The following is a 14,731-nucleotide window of genomic DNA, read 5'->3' on the forward strand; positions in this document are numbered from 1 at the left end:
CCGAACTAATACCAAAGCTGGAGTTTTTTAAGGCAGAACAATTTTCCAAAACACTAGGACAACAAGACGTCTCAGTACTACAAAACAACAATTGAAATGTTAGGCAAAAACGGGTTCCTGTTAAACATCCCACTGAAATCAACAAAAATTTTTTACATAGAACTGGTAAAATAAAAAAAGACAGTCGTGCCAGCAGAGCTTTTCTGGAACGGTTTAACAAAAACAACAATGCCGTGGACTCAAATTTGGAAAAAAAACTTTACCGCCCACGCACGGACCAACACAAAATATCCTCTATCAATTTTCACACAACAGTCTACCTTCTGCGGCCTTGCTAGCCAAAAGCACAAAGCAACAGATTGTTAAAAGCAACAAATGCAAAACTTGCGGTAAATTTGAAGACAACATTCATATCTTTTCCTACTGTCCTCCTTCTGTTGAAATATGGGAGTATTTGAAACATTTATATTACTCATTGACATCCCAAAACAACTTTTCTCCAATAAATTTGATTTTCTCGATTAAAACAGCGAATTTATCGGAAAAAAACTCTACTTTGTAGCTGCTGTTGACACTCACTCAAACCATTATGAGTGCAATATGGAAAAGTAGATGCCACCGCATGTTTAGTAATATAAAAATTGACCCAATGGCAGTGATCAGGGTAATAATCAGGAACATCAAAAATATTAATACTTTAAAATATAATTATCATGTCCGTAGAAACACTGCGGACATTTTCTGTCAAATTTTTTGTAATAATAATGTATTTTGCCGAGTAGAGAACGTGAAACTAAAACTAAACATATGAGCTAAATCATTACACTGGCTCATAATTCAAAACTAAATAATTAGTAAAGACCCCCTCTCTGCAAAGTTCTCTGCAAAGCATTTTTTACAACAAAATTATTGTTATTTATGATTAGACGACCGCCAACCATTATTTAATAATATATAATTTCAACATATAAGTGTTATATGTAGCGATTGTAAAGTGGTGTTTGTGTGAAGGTCCTGTAGTTTCTTTATTTATTATTTTAATAAAATCCTTCCTTACAAAATACTCTTACCTAATATTGAACATTATCTTTAAATATAATAATTTTTTAAAACTTACTTCTCGACATTTTTCCGCACAATGGCTAAACAATAAAGAAATAAAAAATGCAAAAAAATATAAAACCGTAATACATAAAAAATGTAAAACCAAGAAACAAAAACAAATAATATAAAATCAAAAATTTAAAAGAAAAAAAAACAAAAAATTAAAACAAAAAATGTATATAAATTCGAACAGTTGTAAAACAATATTGCGCAAGTTTTTATTCACGTAAAGCTGACCAATTACTCAGCGTTTTTGGAGTAAATTGCTAAACTTTACGTGAATAAAAGTTTGGGCTCAAATTTTTATTCACGTGAAGCTGAACAATAACTTTAAAAACGCTGAGTAAAAGCAATTGCTTTTTTTTATTCTTCCGGCTATTTACGTTTGATTTTTCCAACAATCTTTCCATGGCTATTTTAGTTTTTCAAAGTAAAGCTTGGTTTATTTTAAATTGTCTATAATTGTTATAAGTTTAAACTTAATCCACCGTAGTCATAAAGAAACCGTAAAAAATACATTTTTTATATGAATTTTTATTCAATTTTTTTTTTCGCATTTAGTGCAGAACTAAAATATAGGTTGGAGACGGAAAAGTCTAGTCTTTAAAATAAGATTGGCCTAAAACAACCGTAAAAGCTTTTTATTTCAAACTTTTTTTAATTAAATGTTACAATCTAGTCTTCAATATTTTAATAAACTTTTGTTTAAAATTCAAAGAACCACAAAACGTCGTGAAAACGAATTGAAAAATTCGTTTTCACAACGATTGCTAAACAAATAGAAAAATATCTTTCTTTTTTTAATGGTTATTAAGTTACTCCTAGAATACATATCGGTCTTATCACAGAGCAACGCGGAGGAGCAATTAGCCAGGAAGTTCACGCCTCTTTCCTTACCAACATCGCCTTTTTGGCTAGAGCCGGCGTTGAATATCTTCAAAGTTCTGAGCCAGGACTCTAACCATTGCACCACAGCTGCTATCTATGGTCATGGATAACATAAATAAGTTTTAGTTCTAGTCAAAACATTGAAGTGAATGAAAAAAAACTTTCCATAAATCTACAATGGTAAAGTTGATTATCAGTTCAGAAACTAGAAATTTGTCACCGAGAGATCTTGCTTAAAAGTTCCAGAGTTCACGTGCTTATGTCCAAAAAGAGTCAAAAAAATGATGGAAATAATAACATAAGAAAAATGCACATCAGAGAAGCTTAAATAAAAAATTAAAGGAATTTATCGTGCAAAGAAGTTGGTAAAAATAAGGGTATATAAGAATATGAGCATATACAAAGGCGACAAAACATATTGCAAAGCAAATTTTTCACACATTCCTGATCAACAACTTTATAATGAAAACATAGATAAACTTGTAAATAAGGAGTTTAAATATGTTTGGCAAGAAAAAACTTTATCCATGTTTCTTGTGTGGCAGGCAATTTACAGCTGTGGTATGAAGTCTTTGTTTTATCACTTAAAATTCATTTCCTGCTAATCACTATATCAAAGGATGCCTCCAAAAAAGATATTTGCCATTTATAAGCACAAACTCTGATATCTCTTTTGCCGCGATCTATCTGCTTCTGACTATTATAAGTAGGTTTTTCAATAGTGCAAAGATAATAACGTTGAAACTGTTCCTAAAGATGCGAATCACCCCAACCTTCCAGAAGAGGGCATAATTGAAGATTTTTAAGGCATAGCTAAAAGAATTTTTTATAGGATAAGTAGAGTGGTAAAAACTGAAAAAAAATTTGCAGAAAAAGACTATTATAATGACCAATATGGTGACAATAAGATCAATATAACTGATAAGCTGAAAAAAAAAAATATCATGCAAATTCGATCTCTTGCAAAGTAACATATCAAGACCCCTTTAAAAAAAAAAGTTAATATGCTAATTTTAACATACATTTAGTTGAAAAAATTTTGAAATAAAAGACTTTTATGGTTTAAATTTAAAGTTGACCGGATTTTTCCGTATCCTCCCAATAACAAAAAGGAAAAAAAAGGATAAAAAGAAATGGTTTTTGTTAATCCTGTAAAGTATAAAAAAACTAACAAAAAAAAAATTTAAAACATAATTAAACGGGGGTGGATGCAGGATTTTTTGGGTGTTGCCTGTCTTTTCGAGTTGCCAAAATATGGCGATATTTTTTGTAAACCCCTCTCCCGGGCCAGCGAGGGTGGAGGGTAGGGGTGGGGGTGGCTGGGATAAAAAGTTTACAAAAAAATATCGCCGACTATATTTTGGCAATTTATCATCAAAGCGGCATCAGTACTTTATTATTACTTACTTGGCATTGCTCTCAAATACCCGGCAACCAAATAAACAAAAATAATAAAAATGTTGCCTTTGCTATTCTGTTTATAAATTAGACACTTTTTACTTTTCTAACTTATTTAACGAAGTGCACCAATAAGAAGGTAAGCCATAGGGCTTTGCACTCCATCTGTACACTGTAATGAGGCCTAAGGATAGCCCTCCATTTCTGGATTCTTTCCTTTTCTTGATAGCCAGTTAGTGTAAAGTATTTGTATTATTGCTTTAGGTTAGCCCTCCGTTTCTGGATTCTTACTTTTTCTTGATAGGCAGTTATGCCAAAATTTTTTTAATAGTTTTTTTTTTTTTAATTTTTTATATGTTGGATTTTCTAATTTTCGCTAAGATAAACTTGAATATAAAAAAAATACACGAACATAGGCAACAAGCAAAAAATAAATTAATAAATAATATAAGGTAAAAACCAACTCTAAGCGTCGTTACCCTAAAACAGAAAAAATATTTCTCTTGAAAAAACTCTTTCTACATCAGGAATTATTTCTTGATTAATAGACATCAAAGCTAAAGAATTAAACCTTGACTCTGTCATGCGGCTTCGCATATAAGTTTTCAGTCTGCGCATAACAGAAATGCTCCTCTTGCATTCACATTTAGTAATTGGAATTGTTTCCATTATTAAAAATTTTTTCTCTAATGCTGAAACCCCTCATATCAATAGACTTTAGAGTCTCTGTAATAGCGGATGGGATCGCAGAATGATTGTTCCAAAATGTTTCCCACAAATTTAGTTCAGCATGAGTTGATCTAGGATGAGGCGTATCGAATATATAAAAATGCTAAAATTCCATAAAATTTAACTTCCAAAAATATTTTTCTTTATTTTTTTTTACAGAAGTTGCAGGAATACCAGATACATATTTGTAAACAACCATCTCACCTTCATAAAATCTATCTTTTAATTCATTAATTAAATGATCTGGAAGAGTAGATGTGATGAAATATTTAAAATAATCTGAAACTGTGTCAGAGGGATAATTATCTCTCTAAATTAGTCTACCACAAAGCCTTGGTTTAACTTCTGATACATCAAGAGTCTTGGCTAGATCAGGAGCAATTAAGTATTACAATTAGATCAAGATACAATTAAGTAAGTATATTCGTTATGATGGACATCAATATTTTTTTTTAAATCTAAATTTTGAGTTTTAAACAATTTATTTTATTACACTGTTGTGATATATCAAACGCTTTAGCTAGGAGAACAACAGTGATGACATAAAAATAGTCCATTATTTGTTTTGTTAAATTAAACTTACAATAAAAGAAAAATTTGCCATAAGATTTAAAAAAGCATGAAGCTTTTGAAGAAATATTAATATTAAAGCTCTTGCCAATTCTTCCGTCGAATAAAAAACGTATATGTAGTTATCAAAAAAAACATCCAGACCTCTAAGTTTTTTAGAATTTGTTGAGACAGCTGGTACGTTTAGGTGATAAGTTAAAAAAATAAGAACATTTCTAGCACTCTGAACATTTCATGATTTACTAACAACTTGATTAAGTTTATAGCATGCACAGTGAACAAAAATTGCCTTTGAATTGATAAATTTAATTCTAGATGAAATATCTTTTATTTTATCAGACATTGCCCCAGCACCATCATCCTTGAACTCTACATTTTCGGACATCAAGACCAAGATCATCAGTTGCAGAAATTATGTTTTGCGCAAGACTAAGACAAGTTGTACCAGATTTATATTCAATAAACCGTAGAAAGTCTTCACGAATAACATTACCACAGTCAACGTATCTTATAACAAGAGATAGCTGTTAAACATTAGAACAATCAGAGACTCCATCACACAAGATAGAAAAAATAACCTGACTTTTTAATTTTCGCAATTAGAACTTCTTTGATTGTTTTTCCACAGCATTCAATAAGTTCTTTTTGTGCGGTTTTAGATATATAGGTTGCATTTTTAGGAGCAGAACGAATATGGTGCTCAAGAACTTTATCAGCTGCTTCAATACAAAAACTTTAAAGCTCTATAAAGTTTCTTATTCCAATGTTGTCTTTACATGTTTCTCCGATCTCTGGATGAGATATACTGTCATCACGATGAAATCAAAAAGCATTATCGTTGGGACCAAGAAAAATAATTGTCTTTATAATTGGAATTAATTTATTTAGATGACTTATAATAAGTTTTTTTTTGAGATTATCGACTTTTTATATTTTTCAAGTCTAAACTAAGGATATATAGACTGATTTTGTTTATCTAACACTGTAGATAATGCAATTAAACAAAGAAAAGAAGCAAATTTATTGTTTCTGCAATTGTTAAAGGATTCTTTTTTTGAAAGTTCAGAAATATTTATATCATTTGATTCTGTAAAAGAATCATAAGACTCAAATGAAACACATGCCTTGAAAACACTAGAGACTGAAGAAAAACTTTTAGATTCCACTTGGTTTATGATTATTAGATATCTTGAATAAAAGGTTGCTTTCTCGAATAACTCAACAAAAGTTAATAGTCGAAGAATTTCATGTGTTTTATCTGATGAATTTATCAATAAAGCAGCAGAATTGTAAAGACATTTACCATTTTCCATTGACCTGTAAAGTCATAACATATATAAACTAAATATAATTAAAAAAACCATATTTAACTTAAGATTATTTGTCAAGAATTATTGTTTTACAAAACAAAACTAAACATAAAAAAAACGAGTTTAAAATCCTACTTTAAAACAATATAGTCTTCATTTTCTTTTTGCATATGAATAAAAGCTTCCATTTCAGAATTTCTTAAAAAATGAAGATCTTTCTTTGCAACAGAAAACTTTGAATTTAATTCCTTGAGATTATTACAAAGCTTTGCTTTATAAGTCGTAATATTAGGCAAATGATTGGTTTTAATGGCATTGGGTAGCAACAAATCCATAATTGCAAACAAAAATAAAATTTGTATCAAAAATTACTTTAAGCTAATTTTTGATAAACTTCAATTTATTCGAATTTTTCAGGCTTTATTCGATTAATTAAGGCGTTAATTCATTTTTATATAAAAATGGAATGTAGAAAACCCTTTTGATCAAACGTTCCTGCAACTTATTTTTGTTGTCTTCCGGAAATTCGGGTCAAATGAATCATTATAATCAATATGAAACAATTGGGATTTTTTTGGCCTTAATTACGGCAACCAAAATAAATACATTGCAATAACGTTTGATTATAAGGGTTCTTTCGGTTCCGTTTACTTTAAAAAAAGAATTTTGAATTTTGAAACATGACGGAGGAGAGCTAAGCCTTTAAAAACATTGCAATAGCCGTATATGTTTTTTTATAAAAGCAATATTTAGTTTTTTAAAGAACTCATACATACATAATAATATAGTATAAATTTAAGTTTGGTATTTTTTATATTATGAAACGGAATTTTTTTACAATTTCTTAGAATATTATGGGTGAATCCTGGGCAACATAGGATACCCCTAGATCCGCACCTGTTTAAAAAAAAAACAACTAGAGACTTGATATACATATAAAGAACACTTAATAATATTAGATAAGTAACAATTTTTGAAAAAAACAAGACATGTAACGCGCTTTTATAAACAATCAATAGGTTTTAATATTTATATTTGTCGGTTCTACCAGGGGTCAAAAAATGAATAAACATTTGCATGCGAGTTTATACGTTACATTACGAGTTCGTCAATACATCGGCGTACGATTTCTTTTTTTTCTCTCTATTTTTTTTAGTTAACTTTTGTTTATTTTAATTAATGTTAAATGACAGATATAAACTCATTAAGCTTTGTTATCATTCGTTTTTATACGGTAACAAAATAATGTTGTATTGTTATGGAGACTTTTTTGAACAAGATTTAAATAAAATGCAAGTTAAAGTTGTTACTGACATAATATATCAGAAAATTAAAAATCTTATGCTTTAATTATTTTTTAATTACACGTTTTTAGCTTTTTTATAAAAGTTTAATGCGAGGGTTGGACATAATTATTCAGCATACATTTAGGTTGAAATATAAAAAAATAAAAACATAAAAATCAGGAAATTACACGGTCAACAATAGACAGCAACTAACTAAGAATTAATCAATAGTCCTTGAAACCACAAAAATAACATTACGACGTTGTTATGCCGTAATAAAATAAAATAGAAGGCGTATTTGCTTGTTGCGATAAACACAATCCTATTGCATTTGTAGTTTAAAGGTGAGTTTCCACTCATTCGTTTTTTCCACGGGAACTGAAAAGGAAAGGGAAAAATAATCACGTGGGCATGCGTAGTATAAGTTTTAATTTGTCTGAAGTAAAACTTAGCATGCTCACGTGACTATTTTTCCCTTTCCTATCCCGTTCCCGTGAAAAAACGGATAAGTGGAAACTCACCTTAAAAAAAAACGTTTTATGTTGGAATTTAATTCTCATTGAGTGAAACTGATTGAGCTCTATAATGCTTGTTAATCAGTAACAAGGTATGAAGTTAGTGTTTTTTTTACTCTGCTTTGGAACACAGAACATTTAAAAACCGGATGCTTAACTTTAGGATGATTAATTCCAATCTCAAAAACAAGATGCTTATTTTCTTTTTGAGAAAAAACTGAGGTCTACGACAAGCGAAAGAGTACGGTAAACCTTCTTCACGTACTCTCAAACGCCTATTTATATATATATCCCTGACTATTTACTTTGCATATAATTTTTCAGACCTCAAAGCAAAGAAAATGTTACCTTTTTAAATTTATTCAGAAAGCTACCATAAATCAAGCTCACAAGGTAAAACAAGGGAGTTCAGTTAATCTGTTCGATAAAAGTCAATAAAATATATGATGGAGTACTTCTAATTAGTGTCACAAAAAAGTGAACTTCTGAAATTTCTATTGTTGAAACCAGCACAAAGTTCTTGAAAAGTATCCAAACTATTTACTCTTTCCACTCCGCGTATATTGCAAACAGCTTATACAAATTGCAAATTGTTATAATTGTATATAATTATTGCAAATTGTTATAACAATATGTTAACAATATATTATAACAATTGCAAACTTTTTATATGCACTAATATCAAAACTACAATTACGTGCACGCTAGAATCATCAAGGTTTTTTGCAAAACATTCTTGTTTGACAGAAGTATAAACATTTTAATGTTTGAAGCTTGCTCTATGTCTCGAGGTTAGCTGTATCAAACACCAAAAAATGCTGGATTTGCCTCTGAATGCATTATTTTTTTTGTTCATTGAATAAAAAAAATAATGCACATAACCAATGGTATCTCATAACGTTACTAAGATGTTAAAATATGCAAAAAAAAAATTTAGAAATAAGAGGTATCGGAAATATCTTTTTCTTTCTGATTTTTTTTGAGTTATATCTACAATTTGTTGTCTTATTTGTGAGATTTCTTGTTTTTAACAAATGTAGAATCATTTAGAGCCGGACATTTTTAATAAGTAAAACTGCTAAGAGCATAAAGTATTTACAGCCTCGTGGCTTAATTAAATGCGCTTTTAACAGCCAATTGGTCGAGGTTACACATTCAAACGTTTGAACTATCCTAATTGTAAATTAAAAAACAAAAATTAGTTTTAAATTTAAAGAAAGATCACGATGGATGATGATCACAATGGATGATCAAAATTTTATCAACAAGACTTAACTGTTACAAAAGAAAAAGTTATTAAAAATCAAGAACACGTTGTTGTTCCAATCCTGGTTATGAAATGAAAAGTGTCAATTCTGAAAATCAAGAACATCTATTTGTGGCTTAAAAACACTTCGTGGCTATTTATTTCATTGATACTTACAAAGTAGACACGTTTTCCAGACTTGAACAGATTTTGATTTAAATAAAATTAGTTTAACTTAGGGAATAAAGTCAACGCAACAAATTACTCGAATCTATCTACGCTTCTTCAACTACGGACTTTGATGTAACAAAGAATAATGAGCAAAGTAAAAAAACTCTGTCCTTAATTTTTGCAATTGGCAGAAACAAGTATTAGATTGTCTTGAAAGTGTTAATTTTACTCTAACATTGAAAATGAAAAGTGCAAAATGTTTTTCTTAGATTAGCTGCCTTGAAATATTTATCATTGGTGTGAAACCTCTAAAACAACCTCAAATACCAAGAAATCTCATAAAAATTAAGAACGCATGAGATGATTAGGTCATTAATTATCGGTAATCATTTAAATAGCTTTTTAAACGAATATTGCATTTAAAGAACTCTAAACTCAACTTTGGAATTCATGAAAGTTGTGTTAACCTGTCTTATGTTTTTCTAATCGTGGAGGTAAACAAAGTTCTTAGAATTGTTAACAAGCTGTTTAATTATTAAATAGACATCTTTAGTTCAAGCGATTATTACTTTTTTAAAACTATAAGCTCATGAATGATTTGAGGTGATTTCAACTGAAACTAATGTAGATATCATTGAGAGAATATATGCTAGCTAAAAAATTTGTTTTTGATAGAAAAAAGCATTTAAAATAATTGCTGCAGTCAGACAAAATGCATTGTCATCAAATCTTAAGAAATTTGATATTTTCTCTTAAAAGAGCATGTAAAGCCCATAAAATTTCAGTTACATTATAGTTTATGATGTCATCAAAAAACTAAATAACTTAATTAGATTAAACAGTTGCGTATTGCTTAGACATCTTTGAAAGTAAATGACCAGAATAATATTTAAAACTTCTTTTTCAAAGAAAACTTCATGTAAACTAATGTGAATATGGAATAAAAAAATTACAAAGTTAAAGCATAAATCAAATGAACATTAATGGTTCTTTACAATTTCCTCAGCTTTTTTATATGTATGTTATTTTAAATACATAAAATTTATACAGCTTTATATTCTGGATTTTAAATCTATTCTTTCATAACTTTGAATTTCAAAACCATTCAAGTAAAAAACCATTTGAAATCACACTTAAAATAGGTTCAAAACTGCAAAAACAAAAGCATCTCTGAAATATAAATAATTTTGATAACTAAATACAAATCTCATTTTCTAATTTTTGAAATAAATATTTCAAAACGATCTTCATTCCAAATTATAAAAGATATTCATAGTTACAAAAATATGAATAAATTACAAAACTTTAAAACTATTTTTTAACGATTGCTGTTTAATTAACATTTGCAATGTGACGTATGAAAACGATGAAACCCACCGCCTTTGCAACAACAATAATAATAATAATAATAATAATAATATAATTTAATAATTATAACTTTTTGTAAATTTTCTACTGGACAAAGGAATCGGTAACTTCAAAAACGTATAACAACTTTTTGTTTGCGATCTGTTTAATAGTTAATGATACTTGTATAAGTATTTGTTTTTGATTATTTAACATTTGAGTTTTATAGTTCGAGTTATTATTAATATTCAATAAATACTTTAAGACTAAAGACCTATCTATATTACAAAGCACAAACAGAAGATATATCGATATTTGTTAGACCAGCTGTAACTGAATCGGAACTTAATGCACAAGCAAAACAGATATTCCGCTTACCGGAAGAAGAATTAGGAGAACAGGGTAGATTGTTCCAATATTTTTATACTGCATTACCATTGCATAAAAAACTAGAAGAGTTCTGTAAGCAATATCAAAAATTAGATAACTTAAGTAAGGTAACTTTTTTTCAGGATAATAAGTTTTATACAGATGATAATGTTATAAAAGGTTTTATTCATTATAGATTAACACAATATAAGAAAGCTCTAAGCAATTTAGAGGAAGCGTTAGGTAATTCAGGAAATCAAGATAATTTTCAATTAAGACTAACTTTAGGACACATTTATAAAAACTTTGGTGACGGAGATAAAGCTATTGAACAATTTCAGTACTGTTTAGAGATGACAAATCTCATCCACAAAAACCAACCTCATCCAGTTGTAGCTGATTGTCTTATTAACCTAGGAAGTGTTTATAACAGTAGAGGGCAATATGATTTGGCAATAGAGAATAACACTAAAAACATGAAGATGAGGAAACTCATCTATAAAGACCGACGTCATCCATCTGTTGCTGGTTCTTATAATAACCTAGGGTTAATGTATCACAATAAAGCGCAATATGATAAAGCGATAAAGTATTATGCTAAAAGCTTGAAAATTTATAAACTCATTTATAAAGAAAAACCTCATCCAGATATTGCTGCTACTATGATCAACCTTGGGTCTGTTTTTGCCACGAAAAGTAAATATAATAAGGCTATAGAGTATTACACTCAAGGTTTGGAGATGTTTAAACTCACCTTTAAAGATGAGCCTCATCCATATGTAGCTAGTTCTCTTAATAACTTAGGTAAAGTGCATTGTGAAAAACAGCAATATGATACAGCGATAGATTATTTAACTCAAAGCTTGGAGATGACAAAACTTATCTATAAAGACGAACCTCATCCATCTATTGCTTCTTCTCTTAATAACCTAGGTGAAGTTTATCATCAGAAGCAGCAATATGATAAAGCGATAGATTATTTAACTCAAAGCTTGGAGATGAAGAAACTCATCTATAAAGACGAACCTCATCCATCTGTTATTTCTTCTCATAATAACCTAGGTGCGGTGTATTCTCGAATAGGGCTTTATGATAAAGCGATGGAGTATTTAACTCAAAGCTTGGAGATAGGGAAATTTATCTATAAAGACGAACCTCATCCACTTGTTGCTAATTCTCATAATAACTTAGGTGTGGTGTATTATCGAATAGGGCTTTATGATAAAGCGATGGAGTATTTAATTCAAAGCTTGGAGATGGGGAAATTCATCTATAAAGACAAACCTCATCCATTTGTTGCTAATTCTCTACATAACCTAGGTGTGGTGTATTCTCGAATAGGGCTTTATGATAAATCGAGGAAGTGTTTCACTCAAAGCTTAGAGATGAGGAAACTCATTTATAAAGACGAACCTCACCCAACTTTTGCTGATTCTATTTATAACCTTTACGTAGTGTCTAACGGTGGTTTCTGGGCTTATGGGTAGTTTAGCACAACACTGGATTCAGCCTTTAGACGATTTTTATTTTTATTTTTTTTGATTGATAAATTGATAGGTGAATTATTTTAAATATAAGTGAGACGTATTAATGAGGGGAAATATATCAAAAAACGTTAAATTGTTGAAAAAAATAAAACAAGGGTAATTTTAGAAGGTATAGAGTTTTAGTTAGCTGAAAAAGTTCTGTTGTAAAATTGCTCTTAACGTTAGTCTTAAAAAAGTTTAAAATTCTTTACGAAATTTCAATATATTTGAAATAATTATGTTTGCTGATACACAAATAGCTAGTTATGAAAAATGCAATGAAAAGACCGGATTGACAAATTTAAATAATAGGAGATAAAATGTAAAATATGCTTATTTTTTATTTAAAAAATGGTTACCATATATTATGTTATAATTGGCGGGTGCTTTAAACCCGGAGCAGAAAAGACAATAACCGAAGAATCTTAATTTACTAAAAAGTAAAATTTTTAGTGACTGTGTGAGCATTCACAGTTTTTCATGGATATTGATGTAACCGATAGCGATAGAAACCATTGTATAAATCACAATATTCATTCAATTTCCTGAATAATTCACTCAATTATATACATAATTGCTGAGAGTCTATCTGAAAACATCAGCGTTGTTAACATTTATTATCATCATCGTCCAAAATATCTTCGATTTTCTGATCAACAGAAGCAATCAAATCTATTCTATATGTTTAGTGACATCTTCTACTTATTCCAAATAAATATATTTTTAGTTTAAATAATACAAAAATATTAAAGTTTATTCAGCATTCAGTATTTCTCATTTTTCTCAAAAAATATAATGCCTTTAACAGGGTTATTTTAGAAGCAATATGAAAGTTGCACCTTGAAATATCAAAAACCAATTGTTTCTCTAAAAACATCTTTATTTTGTCTTTTGTGATCAATTTTTTTTTACAGCATTGTTTTGCAAACAAATAATTTTCATTTCATAGCAAAGTTGTTTAGCAACTTTGTTGATCATTTTTTTTTATAAATTGCATCATTTTATTTGCAATCTTAAACAGGTAAAAAGTTCTATAAAAACCATATTTGTTCAATAAGTTCATTGTAACATAACACATTTGCTTCACACAAGATTTTTTAATTTTTATTTAACTTAATTACGCAATCAGCAATAATTTGGTAACGCAAACTATATGAAAAACCGCCACTTTCGTTAACTTGCAAGAGTATGTTTGAAAGAAATTATGATTTTCAAATAATTCAATAATTTGATTTTTTATACCTAGTTCTATTTCTTGGTAATTATTGCCTTTTACATCTTTAAGATGTAGCAAAATTACAAGAAATTGACCTTGATACTCAAATATAATTTTTAAATACTGTGCTATCTAAAGATTTTTAAGTAATTTTTTCATAGTGGCCATTAGCCCTTAATCTACTTCACCTCCAATTAATAATTTTTCATTTAATCTCTCCTCTGCATCTACAGGCTTACCACTTTGATCAGCTTCTATTTCAAAGAATTTCTAGAGCATATTCATATTCAAACTCTTACCCCGCCGCCTTGGTCTGGTGAGCAAGATTACTTCCCCACTATCCTCCCGTAATTCTTTGACCATAAAGCTTTTATCAACAAATACATTGCAATATAACAATAACGTGATAAATTCATATAATTTAAAAATAACGTCTTAAGTATATAATTCTGCATTATATTCATTTTCCTGGGTGTACAGGCAAAGTCATAAGTTGGATTTTTTAGTAGCAATTCGAAATAGCATGGGTTGGCAAGATTATCATCTGCATCAGTTTGATATGGAAAATCCTAAAACGGTAATAAGTGGCTATAGGAATCCAAGATGAAGATGAGTTTTCAGAATCTGAAATTATTTCAGTTAACATAGGCACAGTTGCCAAGTATTTCATTATTCCAAAAGATAAAGCCATTTACGAGTATTACTTTGGCGATGGCTGGGAACATGAGATTGTGCAAGAGAAAATTTTATCAGCAGAAGATGGTGCTAAGTATCCAAGATGTATTGCAGGAGAGAGCATACCCGCAAGAAGATTGTGGTGGTCTTTAGGGTTATGAGGAGCTACTGGAGAATATGAAAAATAGGAAACACGAAGAATAAAAAGAAAAGATGAAGTGGCTTGGGGATGAGTTTAACCCAGAAGACTTTGCTCCAGAAAATGTAGAATTTGATGATTCTAAAAAAAGAAACCAAATTGAATTTGATTGATAGAGTAATATATGTTCAATTTATTGTCATTTGAGGATCTTACGTTCTCTAATACTGAAACCGGTAGAG

General features: G+C 29.4%; 1 protein-coding gene across 1 annotated transcript; it reads left to right on the forward strand.

Moving 5' to 3' along the window:
- The first annotated feature begins 9,806 nt into the window (after nucleotides 1-9,806).
- LOC136089642 (nephrocystin-3-like) lies at nucleotides 9,807-14,511 on the forward strand. Its single transcript, XM_065815693.1, has 3 exons — nucleotides 9,807-9,820; nucleotides 10,830-12,397; nucleotides 14,261-14,511. Exons 1-3 carry the CDS (start codon nucleotides 9,807-9,809, stop codon nucleotides 14,509-14,511), a joined length of 1,833 nt encoding a protein of 610 aa, XP_065671765.1.
- Nucleotides 14,512-14,731: the final 220 nt, after the last annotated feature.

This window comes from Hydra vulgaris, chromosome 13, assembly GCF_038396675.1.
Source record: "Hydra vulgaris chromosome 13, alternate assembly HydraT2T_AEP".
Taxonomy (NCBI): Eukaryota; Metazoa; Cnidaria; class Hydrozoa; order Anthoathecata; family Hydridae; genus Hydra; species Hydra vulgaris.

What these genes read in the sequence shown, in the direction of transcription:
- LOC136089642 (XM_065815693.1), top strand. An exon ending in CCTTTACGTAGTGTCTAACG is followed by an intron (nt 12,398 to 14,260) that starts GTGGTTTCTGGG and finishes AACGGTAATAAG; the next exon opens with TGGCTATAGGAATCCAAGAT.